The following is an 18,810-nucleotide window of genomic DNA, read 5'->3' as shown; positions in this document are numbered from 1 at the left end:
TTTTTAAGATTATGTTCATATTGAGTTTAAGACTCAATTTTATATTTTTCTGACTGTGTTTTCTCATGGCGTTAAGGCTTTTAACTGAACGCTAATTTATTAAATTAAAACAGAATTTTTGAATAATTTGTGAAGAAAGATCCATTAATTCTGATACAAAGAATCAGTAGTTTAAAGATAAAAATCTATATAAAATGAGGATTCAAATAGAATGAGAGAATTTAATTAATTGTAATCAATAGATAACTCCTGTTTTAGCTTTTGATGAATTGTAGGAAGAGTTAGAAATCAATGCTGTAATACATTTATTTACAGCGGTTCATGTGTGTCCCCAAACCAACTTCATGTACTACCACCACTTTGGTTCCGCAATTTTATGTAACACCGCTTCAAGACACCCGTTCAGACGACAGGTCTAGGGACGTAGGAGGACGTCGCCGTCAAGCCAAATTCAACCGGTAAAAGTTCACCGCCAAAAACAAGGTACTGTAACCCCGACGATAAAGCAACGTACAGACCAACGAAAGTGCAGTGTAGTGAAACAAAGGTTCATTCGAGAATGTCAATCAAAAGTGGGGATTCAAAATTATTATAAAATGGGTTATATGGGTTACTATCGACGAAATTTGGGTTCAACGGGCTTTTCTTTCTTGAGTAATTTCATGTTGAAATTAATTTGTTATTTTATGACTGATATTGTTTGGTTTTGTGACGTATTGCTATCTAAACGGGGATAGTAATGCGCCCCCGAATCAGATGAAGAATGTCAACAAAGTAACATGAAATTGTTGTTTCTGTTGTTCGATTTTAGTTGCCAATGTTTATTGAAGCTGTTTGTATTTTACAATTATTTCAAATTGTAGTGTTATTCTATAGTAGAAACCTATTAAATCAGGCATGGCAAAATTAATTGAAGTTTTCTTGACTCTAGCCCGTTCACCTGCATGAATTGAGTATAGACTCAGGTGTTTTCTAGATGTGTCGGCCTATTTCTAAATTCTAAATTTTATTCAAGATTATCTTCTTCATCATCTTTTAAAAGGTCAGGCACACAACTGCGCCGACTCTGCTACAGAGCATTTTATATTTCTGAAATTCAAATTTAAAAAACAAAATCAAATTTTCTAACTCATTCTAATTAGTTAAGATTAATTTTTCTGAGTCGATACTTAATAATTCATTCTGTGAACGTGTTAACTGTCAATATTTTGGGTTTGGAGTTGATTGAATAATATTTATAGTTGCTACTCCAATTTTTCTGAAGTTTAAATAATTGTAGATGAAATAGGAATGTTATTCAGTTCAGTAAATCCATTAAAGTGAAAATATTTTGAAGTGCTTGAAGATAAAGTCAGGTATCATTAAAGCTTAAGTTGAAAGTATTCTAAAACTTTATATTGAAATTGATTATTGACAAATTAAAGGTTTAACGGTAGAATAAAAATTAGTAGAAGAAACTAGCATAGGTGAAAAACAACTGATTCTAAGTGCTGAATAAATTTTTTGCATTCTGTAATTCCGTGAATGATGATAGAAATTATTGTGATGTCAACGTACGTATTCTGGTCTCACGCATCGGGTACTTGAGTATCATCATAGTATAGTAGTAGTGAAAGTGAATATTTAGATTTTAAAGGTCAACCCAAGTAAATTAGGAAAATTCGGAAATTATTGTGGGAGAATGTTTGAGGAAAATAGGAAATTTTTTTGATAAGTTTAGGTAGATCGAAGGTAATCAGAGAATAATTAGGAAACTGTTTTATTAGTTATTGTTGATATGTAGTTTTGAAAAGTTGATGAGTAGTTTTGGCCTTGAGATGTTTAAACTAAATAATTAGATATCGTAGATTAAAGTTGAAACGATGATCAAATCCTTGGGAATTTGTATAAAAATAAGTTGATTGAGATGAGGTTGTTAAGTCCCTTTATCAGTAATGTTTATTCTCGAAAAGGTGAATCAGTTTTATTATTGGAGATATTTTTTTTTTGGTGTGATTTTTGCGGTAGGCATGCGTAGTGATAGTGTAAAGATCCGTTGTGTTGGTAACGTTTCCTGTAGGCTGTGGGGAATTTTTTTTGTTTAGTTGAGACTCAATATTTAGAGGAGGACACGGGGATGTCCTGCCTATGTGTGTTGTTGTTGAATTTAGGTAATCGGCGAAAGTGTAGGTACGTGTCCAGAGAGAATGGAGCACTGCCCGAAAGCTGTCCATGTAACAAATCAGGGAATTTGTACGGTGGAATTGTATAATTTTAGCGAAAGGCACCGAAGATGGTGTGAGCTAAGATTTTTTTTATTGTATCTAGTAAACGGTCTGGTTCATTCGAGAGTTATGGGGCTCGTCAGTAGAATAACGTAAACCGAAATCTAGAATATTTAGTGAGTCTTCGTAGTGATTGTAAGGAAAACAATCAGCGTAATGCAGTTTAGGGAAGCCCAGTCAAAAGGTTCGTTAATGTTTGGTAGGAAAGTCAGCCGCAAAAACACAAGTAATAATTGAAAAAAAGGGGTATTATTGAGTTTAAAGTTGCTTATAAATTTGGGATGGTAACGAAAATTGAAGGTTTTAGACAATGAATATTCAAGGTGATTAGTTAAGGTATACGAATAAAATAACAGAGAAACTTTTTCGAGTACCTAGGTAATGTTAAAATGGTTATCAGTGAAAGTAGAAATAAATATTGGAACAGTACTGAACGGGTTAAATTAAAATAAAATTAACAGTGAAATTCTTCTAGTTGAATTTGAAATGAAAAGGGAAAATCTCTTGAGTTAAGCATGAGTTTAAATTATTCTGTAGTTGAGAGTTGAAAGGTTGATTAAAAATTTAAATGGGGATATAAGGTAGAAATATGTAGGAAAATTCGTGTCAAAAAGGAAAAAGAATTTTTGTTGGGAAAATTAAATTGAGGTAATTAACAGTAGTAGGACCCTTTAGAGATAAGTAGTCAAAAAGAATTAATAAATAAAAAAATAGGAAAATCTTTGATGAAATGATAAATTTTTTTAATGATGAATAGTAAAATTGGAATCAAGTTTTCCATGTGAATAAGTTGGGATGTTTTGCGATCTAGTAGAGTAATTGAAACTAGTTGGATATGAAGTTTATTGTTGAGAAATAATTATGTGAGGCTCCAGTAAGGTTGAAAATGTCAGTGAACTTGAGAATCAGTAATTGTTCTGAACAAAGCTCAGGCTGGAGCTACCAGTGGACTGTAATTTACTATTCAATTTATCAAATACTAACAAGGAGCAAAATTTGGTCTTCAATTTGAGCCAGGTTATTGGTACAGTCAAACTCTGCATTAATGAACAATAAAAAGAGCAAAAACTCACCAGATAATCCAATTTTGTCTACTTGCCCTTCGAAGCCTTTATTAGGTGTTTTGGTCAGATTCGAGGTGGAAAGAAATCTGGGAAAAGAAAGGTTTGCTTCTGGGCAGCCTTTTCACGTTCAACTTGCAGGCTGGCTCTGTACTATATTTCGAACGAAGCTCAAGCTGGATTCTTTATAAATTCAAAACTGATTCAAATTAATTCAATTTAACACTATTTACGCTGTTATATTTATAATTCACACACACAACACTTAAACAATCAATTACTAGAAATTTCCGATGGAAATTACATGACAAAATACAAATTTGCTCTTGCACAAGACGACGGGCTGATAAATCAAGAACAACGACTGAACAAGAAAGAATCGGGCTTTTTTTCTCCTCGACAAACCAAAACAGCTGGACGATCGACACTAGCGCACAAGCCTGCTACGGGGCAGAACTGTAGTCTGGGATTTGGCGCTAGAATTCAAAAAATGCTCTGGCCAGACCATACCCCCGCCTCTGAAAAACTATTTTTCAGCCAAGTTACAAAACTGAAAAAAAAACCACAGAAAGGAAAAAAATCCAGACATGCCAAAGAAGAACAAAAAACACCAACACAAAAAAAACAACACAAAGAAAAAAATGCAACAAGCAAAACAACTATTGAGTTGGGAGTGGATACAGTTTTGTAACTGGTCTTTTATAAATACCAGTTTTTAGGCGAACACTCGCCACTCGAACCTCGCCGTCACTTCCCGGAAACACCTGTTTGATGACACCCAGTGGCCACTGCAATGGAGGTGTGTTTGGTTGGTCCACTACCACAACCGTTCCCACACTGATAGAAGTGGGTGATTTCAACCATTTCTTACGACTTTGGAGTTCGTGCAGGTACTCTCTTCTCCATCGGTTCCAGAACGATTGAATAAGTTGACCAATCAATTCATACCTGGTGAGACGATTCACAGGGACACTGACCATGTCCCGCATGGGAAATGATTTCAACGGTGTGAGTGTCAAAAAGTGTGCTGGGGTTAAAGCCAGCGGTTCACACGGATCCTCACTCAGTACACACAGTGGGCGGGAATTCAGGACACCTTCAATCTGCACCAATACCGTGTTCAGTTCCTCATAGGTGAGAAGTTGATTGCCAATTACTCGGAACAGATGCAACTTTACAGATTTGACATTTGCCTCCCACAGACCTCCAAAATGCGGTGAACCAGGGGGAATGAATTTCCATTCAATTTTGTGTTTGGCGAGTTGACTAGTCAATGTGGTTTGAAACTCGGACGAATTCAAAAGTTGAGATATCTTTCGCAACTGTTCCTTGGCACCTACAAAATTAGTACCACAATTGGAATACATCACACGACAGGGTCCACGACGGGACAAAAAATGATGAAACGCGGCTAAAAACATGGGCGTTGATAGATCCGATACCAACTCAATATGTACCGCCTTTGTTGCCATACACACAGACAAATGTAGGCTTTCAAAATACAAGGATTACGACGTCTCATCATAGTAATACGCAAAGGACCAGCGTAATCCACACCACAATTTTCAAATGGTTTGCATTTTGACACTCGACAAGCAGGCAGGTCACCCATTTTTGGAATGATTGCATTATTACTAGGTCGAACACGGAAACAACGATTACACTTAAACACACAAATACGAATAATAGAACGAGCAGACAGTATCCAGAATTTCTGTCTGATCAAGGACAACAATAACGAAGGTCCAGCATGACAATTCTTCTTGTGATGATAATCAATCAACATCGATACAAAAGCGTCGGATCTTGGTAAAATCATCTGATGACAAGTCTCAAATTCCAGTCCAGCATGAGACAAACGACCGCCGATGCGAATCACACCTTTATCAATGAATGGGGACAGGCGACGTAGGCGCATAGAACAATCTTCTCCCTTCTCCAATTGCACAAATTCAGATGAAAAATGTATCTTCTGCACCACTTTACATAGATACCTCTCAGCAACATCGAAATCTGATTCCTCTGATTGGGGTAAGATTCGTAAGAATTTGAGAACAAGAATTACAATTCTCAAAAGACGACCATAATCCGAACAACGACCAATCAATGAATATACTGCATTGCTGTTACAATCAGGAGATTTTGTGACTGTCAACACTGATGGCTTTTCGTCCCAATCCACTCCTAATTTCCACAGTTTCTGGACAAGACACTTGAGAAATAATGTAAAGGGTGACAAGAGACCAAGTGGATCATAGATATGAGCCATCACTGACAGAATAGAACGCTTAGTAGCGACGACCTCACCACACTTGACGGAAAACTGAAACAGATCAGTACTAGGTTGCCAATTCAATCCCAAGATAGCCAAGGAGTTGTCTGCTTCGAAATCCTTGTACGAAAACGATTTCTCTTCCTCCGAGAATTTCTCCAGCATTGTTGGTGAATTTGAAGTCCACTTTGTGAGCGAGAAACCTCCTCCCTCAAACAGCTGCTTGGACTGATGATACAGCTCCGCGGCCTCTGACTCTGTGGCGACAGATGTGACTAAGTCGTCCATGAACATGTCTCTTGGTATTCTCGCCTTGGCTGCTGGAAAACGATTTCCATCCTCCTCTACAAGCTGGTGGACGGTGCGAAGTGCCAAATATGGAGAGCTTGAAACACCAAAAACTACACAATTGAGCTGATAAATTTCGATCGGATCCTCTGGCGAAAATCTCCACAATACACGCTGATAACGATGGCAGGAATCCTCCACTAATATCTGTCGATACATTTGTTTAATGTCGGCAGTTAGTGCGATTGGGAACAAACGAAAATTGACTAACAAAACAAAAATGTCAGTCTGCAATTTGGGACCAGCATGAAGAACCTGGTTCAATGACAAACCCGATGATGTTCTGGAACCAGCATCAAATACAATATGGATGGGCGTGGTAGTGCTGCTTGCTTTCACGATGGCGTGATGCGGTATGTAGTACCCACCTCGGTCTGTCTGATCTGCTACAAACGACATGTGACCCTGACGTAGGTAATCAATCAATATTTCATGATATGAAATACGAGTATTGCTGTCATGCTCTAGTCGTCTCTCCAAACTCAGCAGTCGGCGTTCGGCGACAGCATACGAATCTCCCAAGCTGCTGGGCGGCTCCGCAAATGACAAGGCAACAACAAAACGACCAGAATTCACACGATGTACAGATTTCCGAAAATTTACCTCACACTCCAACTCGTCCGGTTTCAGTTGACAGCTTGGTACAGGGCACGATTCCAACTCCCAAAAACGTTCCACAAAACTATCCAATGATGGACTACTAACGAATGGACTACAGATGGCTGTAAAACAATTCGACACATTCGTTGTTGAAGTGAGAATCGGCGCTCTCCCCATCAGAATGTGACCAAAGACACTATTAACAGTCATCAATTCGTGCGATTCACCTGTACTAGGACTCCCACGTAGCAAGTGAGGAACCAACTCCGCACCAATGATGCCATCTATTCTACTAGGAAGGTAGAATTTGTCGTCAGCCAGTGTGAGATTTTCAAGATGAAGTTTGGATCTGTCGATTTCACAAGAAGGCAACTTGTCGATGATTTTATCTACCACTGTGGCATCCATCGAAAACTTGACGGTAGGATCCAACTTCGACTGAATCGACACACAAGTACGACCTCGAACTTCACTAATACCACCACCAAATCCACGAACAACGGTTTTCATGGGCTGGAATGGTAGTCTCAAACGCCGACACAATTTGGCTGTAACAAAATGACACTGACTCCCGGTGTCAAACAAGAAACGAACATCACAAAGCTGACCATTACAATCTCGAATATGTGCAGTGACGGTCGACAACACAACGGTCGAATTTTCTACATCGTTGGATGTAGAACAACAACTAATAGGTGATGTGCCACCTGCCTTGGAGTTCGACGAGGACGCAACACCTTCATTGGAACTTGATCTGGAAAAGTGCAATAAAGAATGATGAGATTCTCGACACTGAGCACACTGAGTTTTACTACGACAATCTCTACTCAAATGATCCACATCAAGACAACGAAAACAACAAAACTTTCCTTTAATCAAACAATAACGATCCCAAGGAGTCATTTTCAAGAAACTAGCACAATCTACTAACCGATGACCCGGTTTTGAGCACTTCAGACAATTGGGATTTTTACTAGATGCATCGTTAGATGAATCATTGGATTGAACCACAAACACCTTTGATTTATTATCTTTTTTGTGCTTCATATTAAACGATTCAGTCTGTTTCTCTTCAGAAGGAAGAGTCTTAATTTGCTTTTCAATGAATTTGACATAATTGGCATAAGTTGGCATAGCCTTGTCACGGACGGCCGATTCAAAATTTCTACGAGAACTTGGATCCAGCAATCTCAAGCCATGATAAAGGAATATCGAGTCTGACAAATCAGTGAGGCGCAATCTCTTCACTGCATTGATTGAACTGCAAAACCCATCCAAAATCGCAATACAACCTGCCTTTGATTCTGATTTTATTGGACGAAATTCAAAAATTTGTTTGAAATAGGCATCGACTTGCGCCCGTGGATCGTTATAGCGGGTCAATAATGCCTGCCAAATTATTTGATAATTATTAGCCAATGGTGGCAAATGACGACAAATATTTGCTGCTTGTCCAGTAAGTCTACTTACAAGATATTGGACCTTCTGCTGATCATTCAAACTCTTGTTGTCATGTACCAATGCCTTAAATAATTCATAAAACACCGACTATTGAGTCTGGTTCCCATCAAATTTCGGAAGGTCGATTTTGGGCAGTACCGACTCGGATACGACCGGCTGTGCACTAGCTGCTGCAGCTGCCGAAGATTGAACAATAGCATCAGTCGCCTCTTTCTGTTTGAGAGTGTTAGCCGCTACTTCAATATACTGAAACAGATCTAGATGTGAGTCGTTGAATGCTACAACATAGTCTTTATTCAACTCAAGTTCCAACTCATTAACCACTAATTCTGTCTTTTCATAATCCGAAATGGTCTGAGACACCCGAGGATACAACACTAAAAATTGCTCAGCAACTTTTGGATCAGAGACATTTTTAGATAGGTCATAAATTTTTTGCAATCTGGCATACAATTGTTCCAGTTTAGCGCGATGAACCCTGATTTGTTTCTGTAATTTTTCCTCCATCTTGAACTCATACACAAAACAATTCAGCCCCGACAATACAAAACAACAGACAAAAAAAAAACAAGAATGAGTTCAAAACTAAATGGAAGGAAGAATCACGACTAGTAAGTTATCAAAGTTAAACTTTGATTATCAATTCACAAGACAAGTTACTGTGGAAGACAAAACTATATGATTAGATAATTCTTCCAACAACTCACAAACAAACGATAACTTGTTGAATTGAACAAACAAAATCATGCAGGTGATTAACCTTCACTAACATGTACAATACAAAATGGACATACAAAATCCAACAAACAAATTCCTGAGAAAAAGAGCACAATGAGCCTAGTTTCAGGAAAATTACAATTTTAACTGAAATAAATTTTAATTTCAGACAAATACAAATTGACAAGAAACCTTGCTCTAGAACAAGGCTACAACAAACTAAAGTTGTGCATAGATCAGACCATTCTGAACATGCCAACATTGGACAAATACGAAATTGCTTAAATCCAATGTGTGTGAATTAATCAACAAATTACAAATTTAAATTCATCACGGTTCGGAGGCCCAGAAATGTTCTGAACAAAGCTCAGGCTAGAGCTACCAGTGGACTGTAATTTACTATTCAAATTATCAAATACTAACAAGGAGCAAAATTTAATCTTCAATTTGAGCCAGGTTATTGGTACAGTTAAACTCTGCATTAATGAACAATAAAAAGAGCAAAAACTCACCAGATATAATCCAATTTTTCTACTTGCCCTTCAAAGCCTTTATTAGGTGTTTTGGTCAGATTCGAGGTGGGAAGAAATCTGGGAAAAAGATAGGGTTTTTGCTTCCAGGCTGTTTTTTCACGTTCAACTTGCAGGCTGGTTCTGTACCATGTTTGGAACGAAGCTCAAACTGGATTCTTTATAAATTCAAAACTGATTCAAATTAATTCAATTTAACACTATTTACGCTGTTATATTTATAATTCACACACACAACACTTAAACAATCAATTACTAGAAATTTCTGATGGAAATTACATGACAAAATACAAATTTGCTCTTGCACAAGACGACGGGCTGATAAATCAAGAACAACGACTGAACAAGAAAGAATCGGGCTTTTTTTCTCCTCGACAAACCAAACAGCTGGACGATCGACACTAGCGCACAAGCCTGCTACGGGCAGAACTGTAGTCTGGGATTTGGCACTAGAATTCAAAAAATGCTCTGGCCAGACCAGTAATAGTGTAATAGTAGTCTATTAATGTGTTAATGTATTGGTAAATTTCATAATGTTGATAATCAGAAGTCAAGCATTAGCAGTCCCAAGCTAGTTGATCGAGTTGAATTTTCATATTATTAAATCATGCCCTTCCAGTGTTTAGAGAAAATGTCATGTACTTTGAGTTTGAGATAAATAACCATGATCGCTGTCGAGTCAATTTATCTAGTTGAAGTTGTAGGCAGTGAGAAAATGACAATACTCTAGTGAGAAGCGAAATACAGAATTATTATTGTAGATTAAAGCCTGGCACCCGATATCATAGTTTTGTTTTGACTAGCGTTCTGTTGTAAAGGTTTCCTACTGGAATATTATAATGCAAAATCACGCTTGAGTCATGTTGAAAAAATATCCGAAACAGATCAGAAAAAAATAGGAAACAGATCAGTCAATTGAAGACAAGATTTTTTGTCGTGAGTTATAATTGGATAAGTTTTTGTGAGTATGGCACCACTCTATAGCCTTGTCTCTATACACTCAATGAGATGATTCCTGATGAATGAGAAGGAGAAAAGAGAAAAAGAGTTATGATAAAGATATTTACTGTATTTGTTAGAAGGATTCATTACGGGTTCATGAAGGGTTTATTAGTCAAAGATTTTGTTACGTGACAATATAATGTATATAGAAGAAATTCCGGAATGTAAATAACTTGCGCAACTAGATTAGTCATTAAATTATGTTATTAACCTCGTAATCTTAAATATATTAAGGTAGGTGAATTAGGTTCAATTTTATTTCATTGATCGGCTGCATACTCGCGGTAAATGAAATGATTGTACAGTTTTCTCATGGTAGTAGATAATTGATTGTTTGGCAAATCGGGTGATTATCAATTTTTGAAGTTATCAACAGTCATAATATCCTATGTAGCAATGTATGTATGTGATGTCTCTAATAATAATAAGTTATTTACATAAGACAATTTATCATAATATTCTATACTATACCCATTTTCAATAGCTTAATACTTATCCATTCATAGTTAAGAATTATACATTCACATAGTTAGGAGTTAGTACATATAGATAAAATATATTCTTATTCATAAAATAATAAGAATAATGTCTAAGGCCTCATATTTTATATTCTATTCGCTTCATATTTCATATTATTTTGTTGATATCCCTATTCTTTATTAGTTTACCTTCCATGATTAATACAATTATAATCTTATCATAGGTTTATTCAGTTCAACTGATTCCGTTTTAGTTCACTTTGATACAATTCAGTGGTAGAGATTTCCAGCTGGAATACAATAATGGATAGAAAATTTTCATAGCTACGGAATGTACATCAAGCGTGTGTCATTCATTGCTCTCCAATGACTCGCTAGTGTTGCAGTTTCAACCATTATTATCTTTGAATCGTAGTCTATGTAGAATAGTATTGCCTACTAAATTGCTTTATATTGTTAAAAATATGTTGCACTCTCAACTCTATAGTAATGATAGTTAATTTCAATACATTCAGCAGAGTGAAAAAGTTTCATCCTTTACTATTATAATCAACCTACTTCATATTTTACAACAGCAGAGTAACATAGAACCAATTAAAACTATGATGTCTTTCAAACGTTTTCCCTTGTTAGATTTTGCCTAGAAAATAACCAGGGACTCAATAAAGTGATTGAAGTATTCAAGATTATTATACTCGGTCTGTCTTTAGTACCTACTTAAAGAGTGGACACGCCCATATTGTTTTGTCCTGACTCTTGCCACAGTTTTAAAGACTCTTGCCACAAATTTCAATTAGTTATACATTTTGCTGAATTTCGGAATGATTAAAGAGATTTCTTTTGAAGAGGGCCCGCTTCAAATGGGATCTTACTATCTATCCAGAAATTCGACTCTCCAAATTATACAGAATGCCTCTATGGTAACATATCCTGATTAGATTTCTTTTTGCGTGTTTCACACCGTAAGGAGGGGGAGTGTGCCGAGCACTAATTTTAATTCAGGCCTTTTTCCAAGTTATAATAGTAAATTTAATACGCAATAGACTAGAGCCATTATTGTGAGTTAGCGAAATAAATTATTTTCTCTCTCTCTATTATGAACGACCATGACTTCGAGTTTCCCATGATAGATATTTAAAAATTGTGGCTCCGAGTCGTCGAGGAATGTAGATTATGGAATTATCTCTAAAACTTAGCCTTCCTGTCGCGACATGGAGTGCGATAAGCTGGAAAACAGCAAGCATTGAAATTATAACAAACTACCGATTTTGCAGTTACTATTTGGTCCAAAGGCTCTAGAAGCCACGCGATGATTGGTCAAATTGATTCCCTTCGCCCAATAGGAGATCTGTTTCTAAATACAGTAGTGGGGGGATTCCCCAGCCGCGAGACCAGATTACATTCGGAGGACACTTTGCTAGGAGCACTACGAGAGTAAAGATGTACTCATTATGTTTCGCCCTTTTTGGGCAGGTTTACAAGTTTATATCATTAGTTAATGTAGGAGCTAGTTTTATTTTTATTAAAGTTTAAATTTTCTAGTAGTGCCATGTCCTGAAAAGTTTAATTGTGTTTCTTCATCATGTATGAATAATATTGTTTCTTCAAATAACCGCTAAGGTACGTAAAATAAGGTTAAAATATAATTTAGGGAATTTAATTGATTGAAACTTCCATAAGAGTATTGTATTAACAAAGCCTGTTATTTTTCAAGTTAATAATATTGATTGAGAATAATCCTTTTGATTTTATTAGTGATGGAAGATAATTATAATTTTTTTTCTAAAGAAATATAGAAAGTTTTCAGTTACGTTACATTTGAGTTATTGTTTCTGGAGATATATTATCGTAGAGTATTGCTGAAAGTCAGGAAGATAGCCTTTAAATTGGAATGAAATTTTTAAGATTATGTTCATATTGAGTTTAAGACTCAATTTATATTTTTCTGACTGTTTTTCTCATGGCGTTAAGGCTTTTAACTGAACGCTAATTTATTAAATTATAACAGAACTTTTGAATTATTTGTGAAGAAAGATCCATTAAAAACACTGTTCAAGACTATAAAAACATTTCTTCAATAGGAACTTTTTAATTTTTCTCTTGTATTCCTTCTCAGGTAATAATTCTCTAACGGTAGGTGGTTATAAAATGTGATTGCTCGGGCCTTAAAACTAGTATGAATAGATCTATAATAGTAAAATTCATTTCAGATCTGTAATCGATTCCGTGTGTAATGAGAGTGGACATTATTATGACTGGAAAATACATTTACTTTAGACTTCACAAACAACAAGCATTGGTATTGTGATGAATCTTTCAAATAGACCTCATGAGAAGAGAGAAAAATTGTGATTACCTTTTAAAATGAAAGAATTTGCTAAAGGAATAGTTAGCGACCGAGCGATAAAGCTTACTTATCAGTAACTGTATATTAGATAAGAGTACCGTTCTGTACTGAACATTTTCTAGAAAATTATTCAATAAAATTATAATTATTCTGCAAATAAAGCACGAATTATTTATGAATTGCTCACTGATTTTGAGGTTACACTTTGTTTACTATCGATCAGATGTTTTTAAAACAGTTCGAACACAGCTGACTGATTCAAAGTATTGTCAAATGTCATGCTGGCTTCACGCAAGATATAATACCATTCTAAAAATTATAAAACTATCAATAAAGGACCAAGAATTTCGAATAAAAATAAAATGTATGTATTATCGTTGAAATTATTTATTATTTAAGAAATTATATTATATGTCAGGTCTTATTGTAACTAACTAGGTCATAGCATGAACAGTATATTATTGATAAAACGGCAGAAATTAATTATAACAGTCTCAAACATAATAAAATTTGTATAAGAATATTAATTTATTAATGATTAATTCAACTGAACCACATGGTAATTAAATCTCTTTGGCAAGCCTAAGCCAATCATAGTGCATAGAAATAGCACAAAAAGGTGATCGTTTGAAAGCAACACATGTTAATCTACTATCAGACAACAACCCTGCCTTATCATATACGCTAGCACATGTACATTGTATGAGAGGAACTATGTCTAGAAGATTAAGCAGTTTTAAGAATTACATAAATTGAATTATTATTGTAATTAAAGGAATTATATTCTCTTGCTTGCCACTGACGTCATGTCTACGTCACAATCGTTCTACCAATGGCAAATTTTCATGCAAACTATTACATCGAGATTCTCAGAAGAAAGGTCTAGCCAAGAAGCTGAGAGAAAAGACAGCACTTCCCTTTTGAAATCCTCACCGTTCAGATCTCTTTTTATAGTTACCAAGACCTATTTGTAAAAATTTCTTGTTTGATTTTTATATGTTCTATTTGTAAGCCGATATTTTAGGCCAATCTGTTTGTTATTTGTAAATTTATTTTCATCAATCGATAAATTTAAAAGTTTAAAGTAAATTATCCCTTAATTAATTCGGTGAAGGAGATATTTAAATTAAAATTCCACACGTGCTGAAACCGAAGCCTGGACCCGCTGCCGATCAAACGATTTTTGATCTAAAGAAGAAAACCACGACCACCAAGGAATTTCACGTGAGTTATAAGTTTTAAAAGGGGCCCCAATCTACGCTTCGAAAATATTTCAGTGCAGAAAAACATAAAATTTTCTTCGTTAAATTATTGGCCACGCCGACAAGCGCTTTAGCATTTAAGAGCATAGAATTTATTCATGTAGAATTTCTAAGAACTTGTGGTTGATTAACTATCCTCCGCTGCCTGAACCACGACCCCGAGCATTTTTAAAAAATATTTTTTATAATTCATTTTTCACTATTTTTTCAAACTGTTAAATTTTATCAATTGTAAAATTCTGTCGAATCACGCATGGTATCATGCAAGCACAAGAAAATTTTTAACTATTCTGTTAATGCTAAATTATTATCAACCTGTAAATCAAATTCTGAATCTGCACTGTATGATCATATATTTTATTATAATATATTTCAGTTTTGTTAATTCGCTTTCTGAGTTCGATTATTTCTTGAGCCTGACAATTATTGTGTCTGATACGTTCTATATCATCAAGAACCGATCGAATACGATCATTGAAATAATTGAATTAAGCTGGATATTGGAACAGGTCTAAGTGGATGTAGCGAGTGGGGTCAGATCGAGATATTTATTCTTTGTCCTTACCTGCTCATATATCAGCTTTTATCTGTTACCAACCTCGACTTAGGAGCGAACACATCAATCGTACAGCAGATGCAGCCAGAGATCATATAAATTCCTACAATAGAGCTTAAAACCCGACAAGACTCTGTTCTCGAAGTATATTCTGAACGATATTTGGTCCAAATACCGTATTTTAATCCTTCAGAACTTATTAGAGGCGCAGTCCCGTAAATTATCTACATCGGGATTTTTGCTCGACCTGTATGATTTTGTATGCTCATTCTTCACAGGTAATAATTTTAAGGTATCCGTATTCAGTGTTTAGCGATCGCTACTGCTTATAAAAATTTCATCATTATACAATCTGTCATTAGAAGAATCAAGGGTGAGCGAGCGTTTAGGCCTCCCGCGATTCCGACAATTGTATTGAATCTTGTAGTGGATCAATCAGTCTGGTGTACACTCAGCGTCCACACACGCAATTGCAAAATTTATAGCCCCTACACCATTGATTCAGTACAAGATTCACCCTACATATGTGAAGCCGTTAAAAAACGCTCCACATGATTTGCCGGCCCAACGTGAAGCATTTAGATACAGCACTACATGATTTGGCAAATCTCTCTACGTATGTGAGGCGAGTAAAATTCGCGCTTCACATGATTTTGGCGCCCAACAGTGATAGGCATTGATGAGGTGGATAATCGACTACGAGGATTATTTAGTTGCTCAGTATACTATAGCGCTGACAACGGGAAAATTTTTTGGAAAAATTCACGGTTGTGAATTTCTTCAAATTTAGTATTAACTGTTCACTGTTATATAAAATAACAAGTCGTACCATACCCAATTTTTGAACAGAAAAGAAATTTATCGATTGATGAATTTTTAGAGAAAGAATCGAACTCAGAATTTTATTATTGTGTTATTCGAAAATTGGTCATATTATAAGTCATAGGTTTAAGAAATACCATAAGAAAGGTCATATTATTTGAAGAATATTAGGTCTATATTGAAACAATTTATAAAATTTTACGGAAAAGAGGATTGAAGTTATTTACATTTTTTAAATTTTTAAAGCATAAAGAGGGAAGTAAAATTAAATCACGGATATATTGCGGAATAATTCAAACAGAACACTGCTGCTTTTATATAAAATTTTGCAAAGAATACTAGCCATATATATAGAATTGCGGCAAGAAATTATAAGAGTAAAATATTTATACTTACTTACTTGCATACTTGTGATGATCCACTGGAAGCTTTGCAGCCGTGGTCGTCGTTTGTCCGATTCAACTTGAGGTCAGACGTCCTCCCAGAACTCTTTCATGGATAGTAGTTCTTTTCCAGCAGATATGTCTTCAAAGATTTTAATAATAATATAAAATAATAATAATAATTATAAGAGGCGTACCTGTATTACCGCATAAGTGTCCATTGTGTATCCTGTATGTTCTTGTCATTTTTATGTTAACGATATGCTAACTGACTCATTTTATCACTGAACACATTGCTAAACCACTTTTTCTGTATTTCACTCACTACGAAGCTATACCAATTTCTATTGGATTTCTTATTAATTATTTTGTATATCACATCAGCACTTTCACGTTTCTCATTCACTACACCTTTTCGTCGCGTTATTTTTTCGCAAACCATGGCAGGAAACGACCCAGTCAATCCAAGTCTGTCAGACACTGAAGACATCTCACCCGATTGTTCACCGCCACCCGCATCTGGCACCGCATCCGCCGATTCCCATCCCAATGTACTGGATGATTTATCTTCGACGCAGGTGGAGGAGAGCTGCATTCTAGTGGAAGATCCGTTGGCAGCCCAAGAGCCGGAGGACGAAACATCGGGAGAGCATATGGACGACGACGCCCCAGAAACAGGAACTCCCATTTCTTGCACCGTTGCCCGGATGAAGAACCAGCAGATGACCATTAGCTATGCACCCACTCCCGCAATGGATATGAACACCCTCCTGAAAGCAATAGCCAAGATGAATGAACAAACAAAGGAAGAATTAAAAGAAGACAATAAACAAGCAAAGGAAGAATTAAAGAAGGAAATTCAAGAGGTAAAGAAAGATAACAAGCGAACCAATGAAGCAATGAACAAGCTGAATAAGGAAGTTCAAGAAGCAAAGAAGATAAATGAACAGGGTTTGGAGAAGTTGAGTCAGCGAATGGACAGAGCATTCCATGACACCGATAATACCATCAAAAATTTAGCTGAGTGTCTGGATAAATCAATTTTGGAAACCAATAATCGATTAGATAGGATATCCCAAGATATGCATGCAAAAACAATTAACATCAAAGTCAGCCTAAAGGAACATGTACATGTGGAGAAGGATACAATAAAGGAGGTCAAAGTCAAACAAGCAAATGAAGAACTAAAGAAAGTATACGAAGAGAGTTTTGAAAAACCGGAACAAAGATTGAAGGAAGCAGTAGAGGAAAGCAGGACGGTAACACGGCAAATTGAGGAGAAGTGTCATGCAAAGGAAATCAAATTTGGACAAGTGATCGAGCCCATGCATGCGAAAGCGGACATACTCGAAGGAGAGGTCATAAAACAGGCAAGTGAACATGACACGTGTATGGAGGACCAACCCACCGAGAATGTCAAGACTGAAGTCGCGCCGCACCCCGCAGAACGCCGAGAGGAGCCGGACGACATCGCCCGCCAAGCTGAGGACGTCATTCATGGCATAGAGGGGCAGCCCGTGCCACCGCGCGCCGGACACCAGGAGTCCAAAGACGTTGCCCGTCGAGTAGAAGAGCAGCCCGGACCACCGACCGCACGTATCTCCCATCCACCCAGGACAGCACCTGCAACACATCAAATCAGTATACATCAAAAACAATCAGAAAACAACATTAGAACAATTAAAATCCGCATAAAGTCAAGACCACACACAAGCAGCAAAACAATTCAAGAAAGAAGAAGAACATCTAGAAGAACCTACAACCACTGCCGTCATGTTAGGCTGAAATCGTACATCAAATCTTTTACAAGCATGCATGATAGGAGAAAAATATTATTAGGAAGGACCTACAACCACCGCAGTCATGTCAGGTTGAAATCAAACCGACTGTACAACACCATGCAGAAAAGAAAAATATTATTTGGAAAAACACACAGACACCACCGGCATGTCAGGTTTAAAAAGATCAAACTACATGTCACCGGTCAACAAGGAAAGACAACATTGGCTGAAGAGATCTACCTACTTCGTCGGCACATTCGTTTTAAGCCAAGTTTAATAAAACGGATAGTCACAAATCGGAATTGGAACTTGAAATAAATCAGAAATCAAATTTAGATGGGGGCTTGAGAAAGAAATAATTTTTGAATTAACTGGAATCTACGTTGTAAATTACACAAATTATCAAACACTTCATAATCACAGCCTACCCATCGAATCATATCTTAGCAGACTGGCATATTTCTACTGCAGCCTATTCAACATAACCTAAACTTCGCCGCATCTCAACTAATAAGGAAAATATTATAAATCCACATCAAATGAAGAAATTGAAATCAACTTTAAGTCAAGAAAACAAAACTGAAAACAACTTTAAAAATTACCAACCTGATCAAGCCATCCACCTCGTGTCAGAGTCATCACCGAAACAATCGCCTGGTACAAGCCGCACAACTGAAAAACAGAAACAAAAATTGTATTATCAACAGAAAATAATTATAAATTAGAAATAACATGAAATTAGTAGTGAATAGGAGGAAAGAAAATAAACAAAGTTTATTTGAAAAAATGTGTAAATCTAACCTCGAAATACAGAATCGATAGAAAAATCTATTCAGAACCAAAGCCTGTTCGATAATTTTCTTCGTCACACCAACCAATGTGTACGAAATCATAGAGTCAATGTTATTGGAATCAAAGCAATATC

The 18,810-nt window shown here is 36.2% G+C and overlaps 1 protein-coding gene across 1 annotated transcript in view; it reads right to left on the bottom strand.

Moving 5' to 3' along the window:
• Nucleotides 1-17,647, bottom strand: part of LOC120352811 — a 44,350-nt gene extending 26,703 nt beyond the window's left edge. Inside the window, exons 1-2 of the mRNA XM_039435083.1 lie at nt 17,513-17,647; nt 16,492-16,874 (exon numbers count right to left, since the gene is read on the bottom strand). Of these exons, the coding sequence (XP_039291017.1) occupies nt 16,492-16,834 (343 nt within the window). The 5' untranslated portion in view covers nt 16,835-16,874; nt 17,513-17,647. The remainder of the gene's footprint in view (nt 1-16,491; nt 16,875-17,512) is intronic.
• Between the last annotated feature and the right edge of the window lie 1,163 nt (nt 17,648-18,810).

Source organism: Nilaparvata lugens, chromosome 8, assembly GCF_014356525.2.
Source record: "Nilaparvata lugens isolate BPH chromosome 8, ASM1435652v1, whole genome shotgun sequence".
NCBI classification, from domain to species: Eukaryota; Metazoa; Arthropoda; class Insecta; order Hemiptera; family Delphacidae; genus Nilaparvata; species Nilaparvata lugens.
This window is presented reverse-complemented; position numbering and strand designations above follow the sequence as displayed.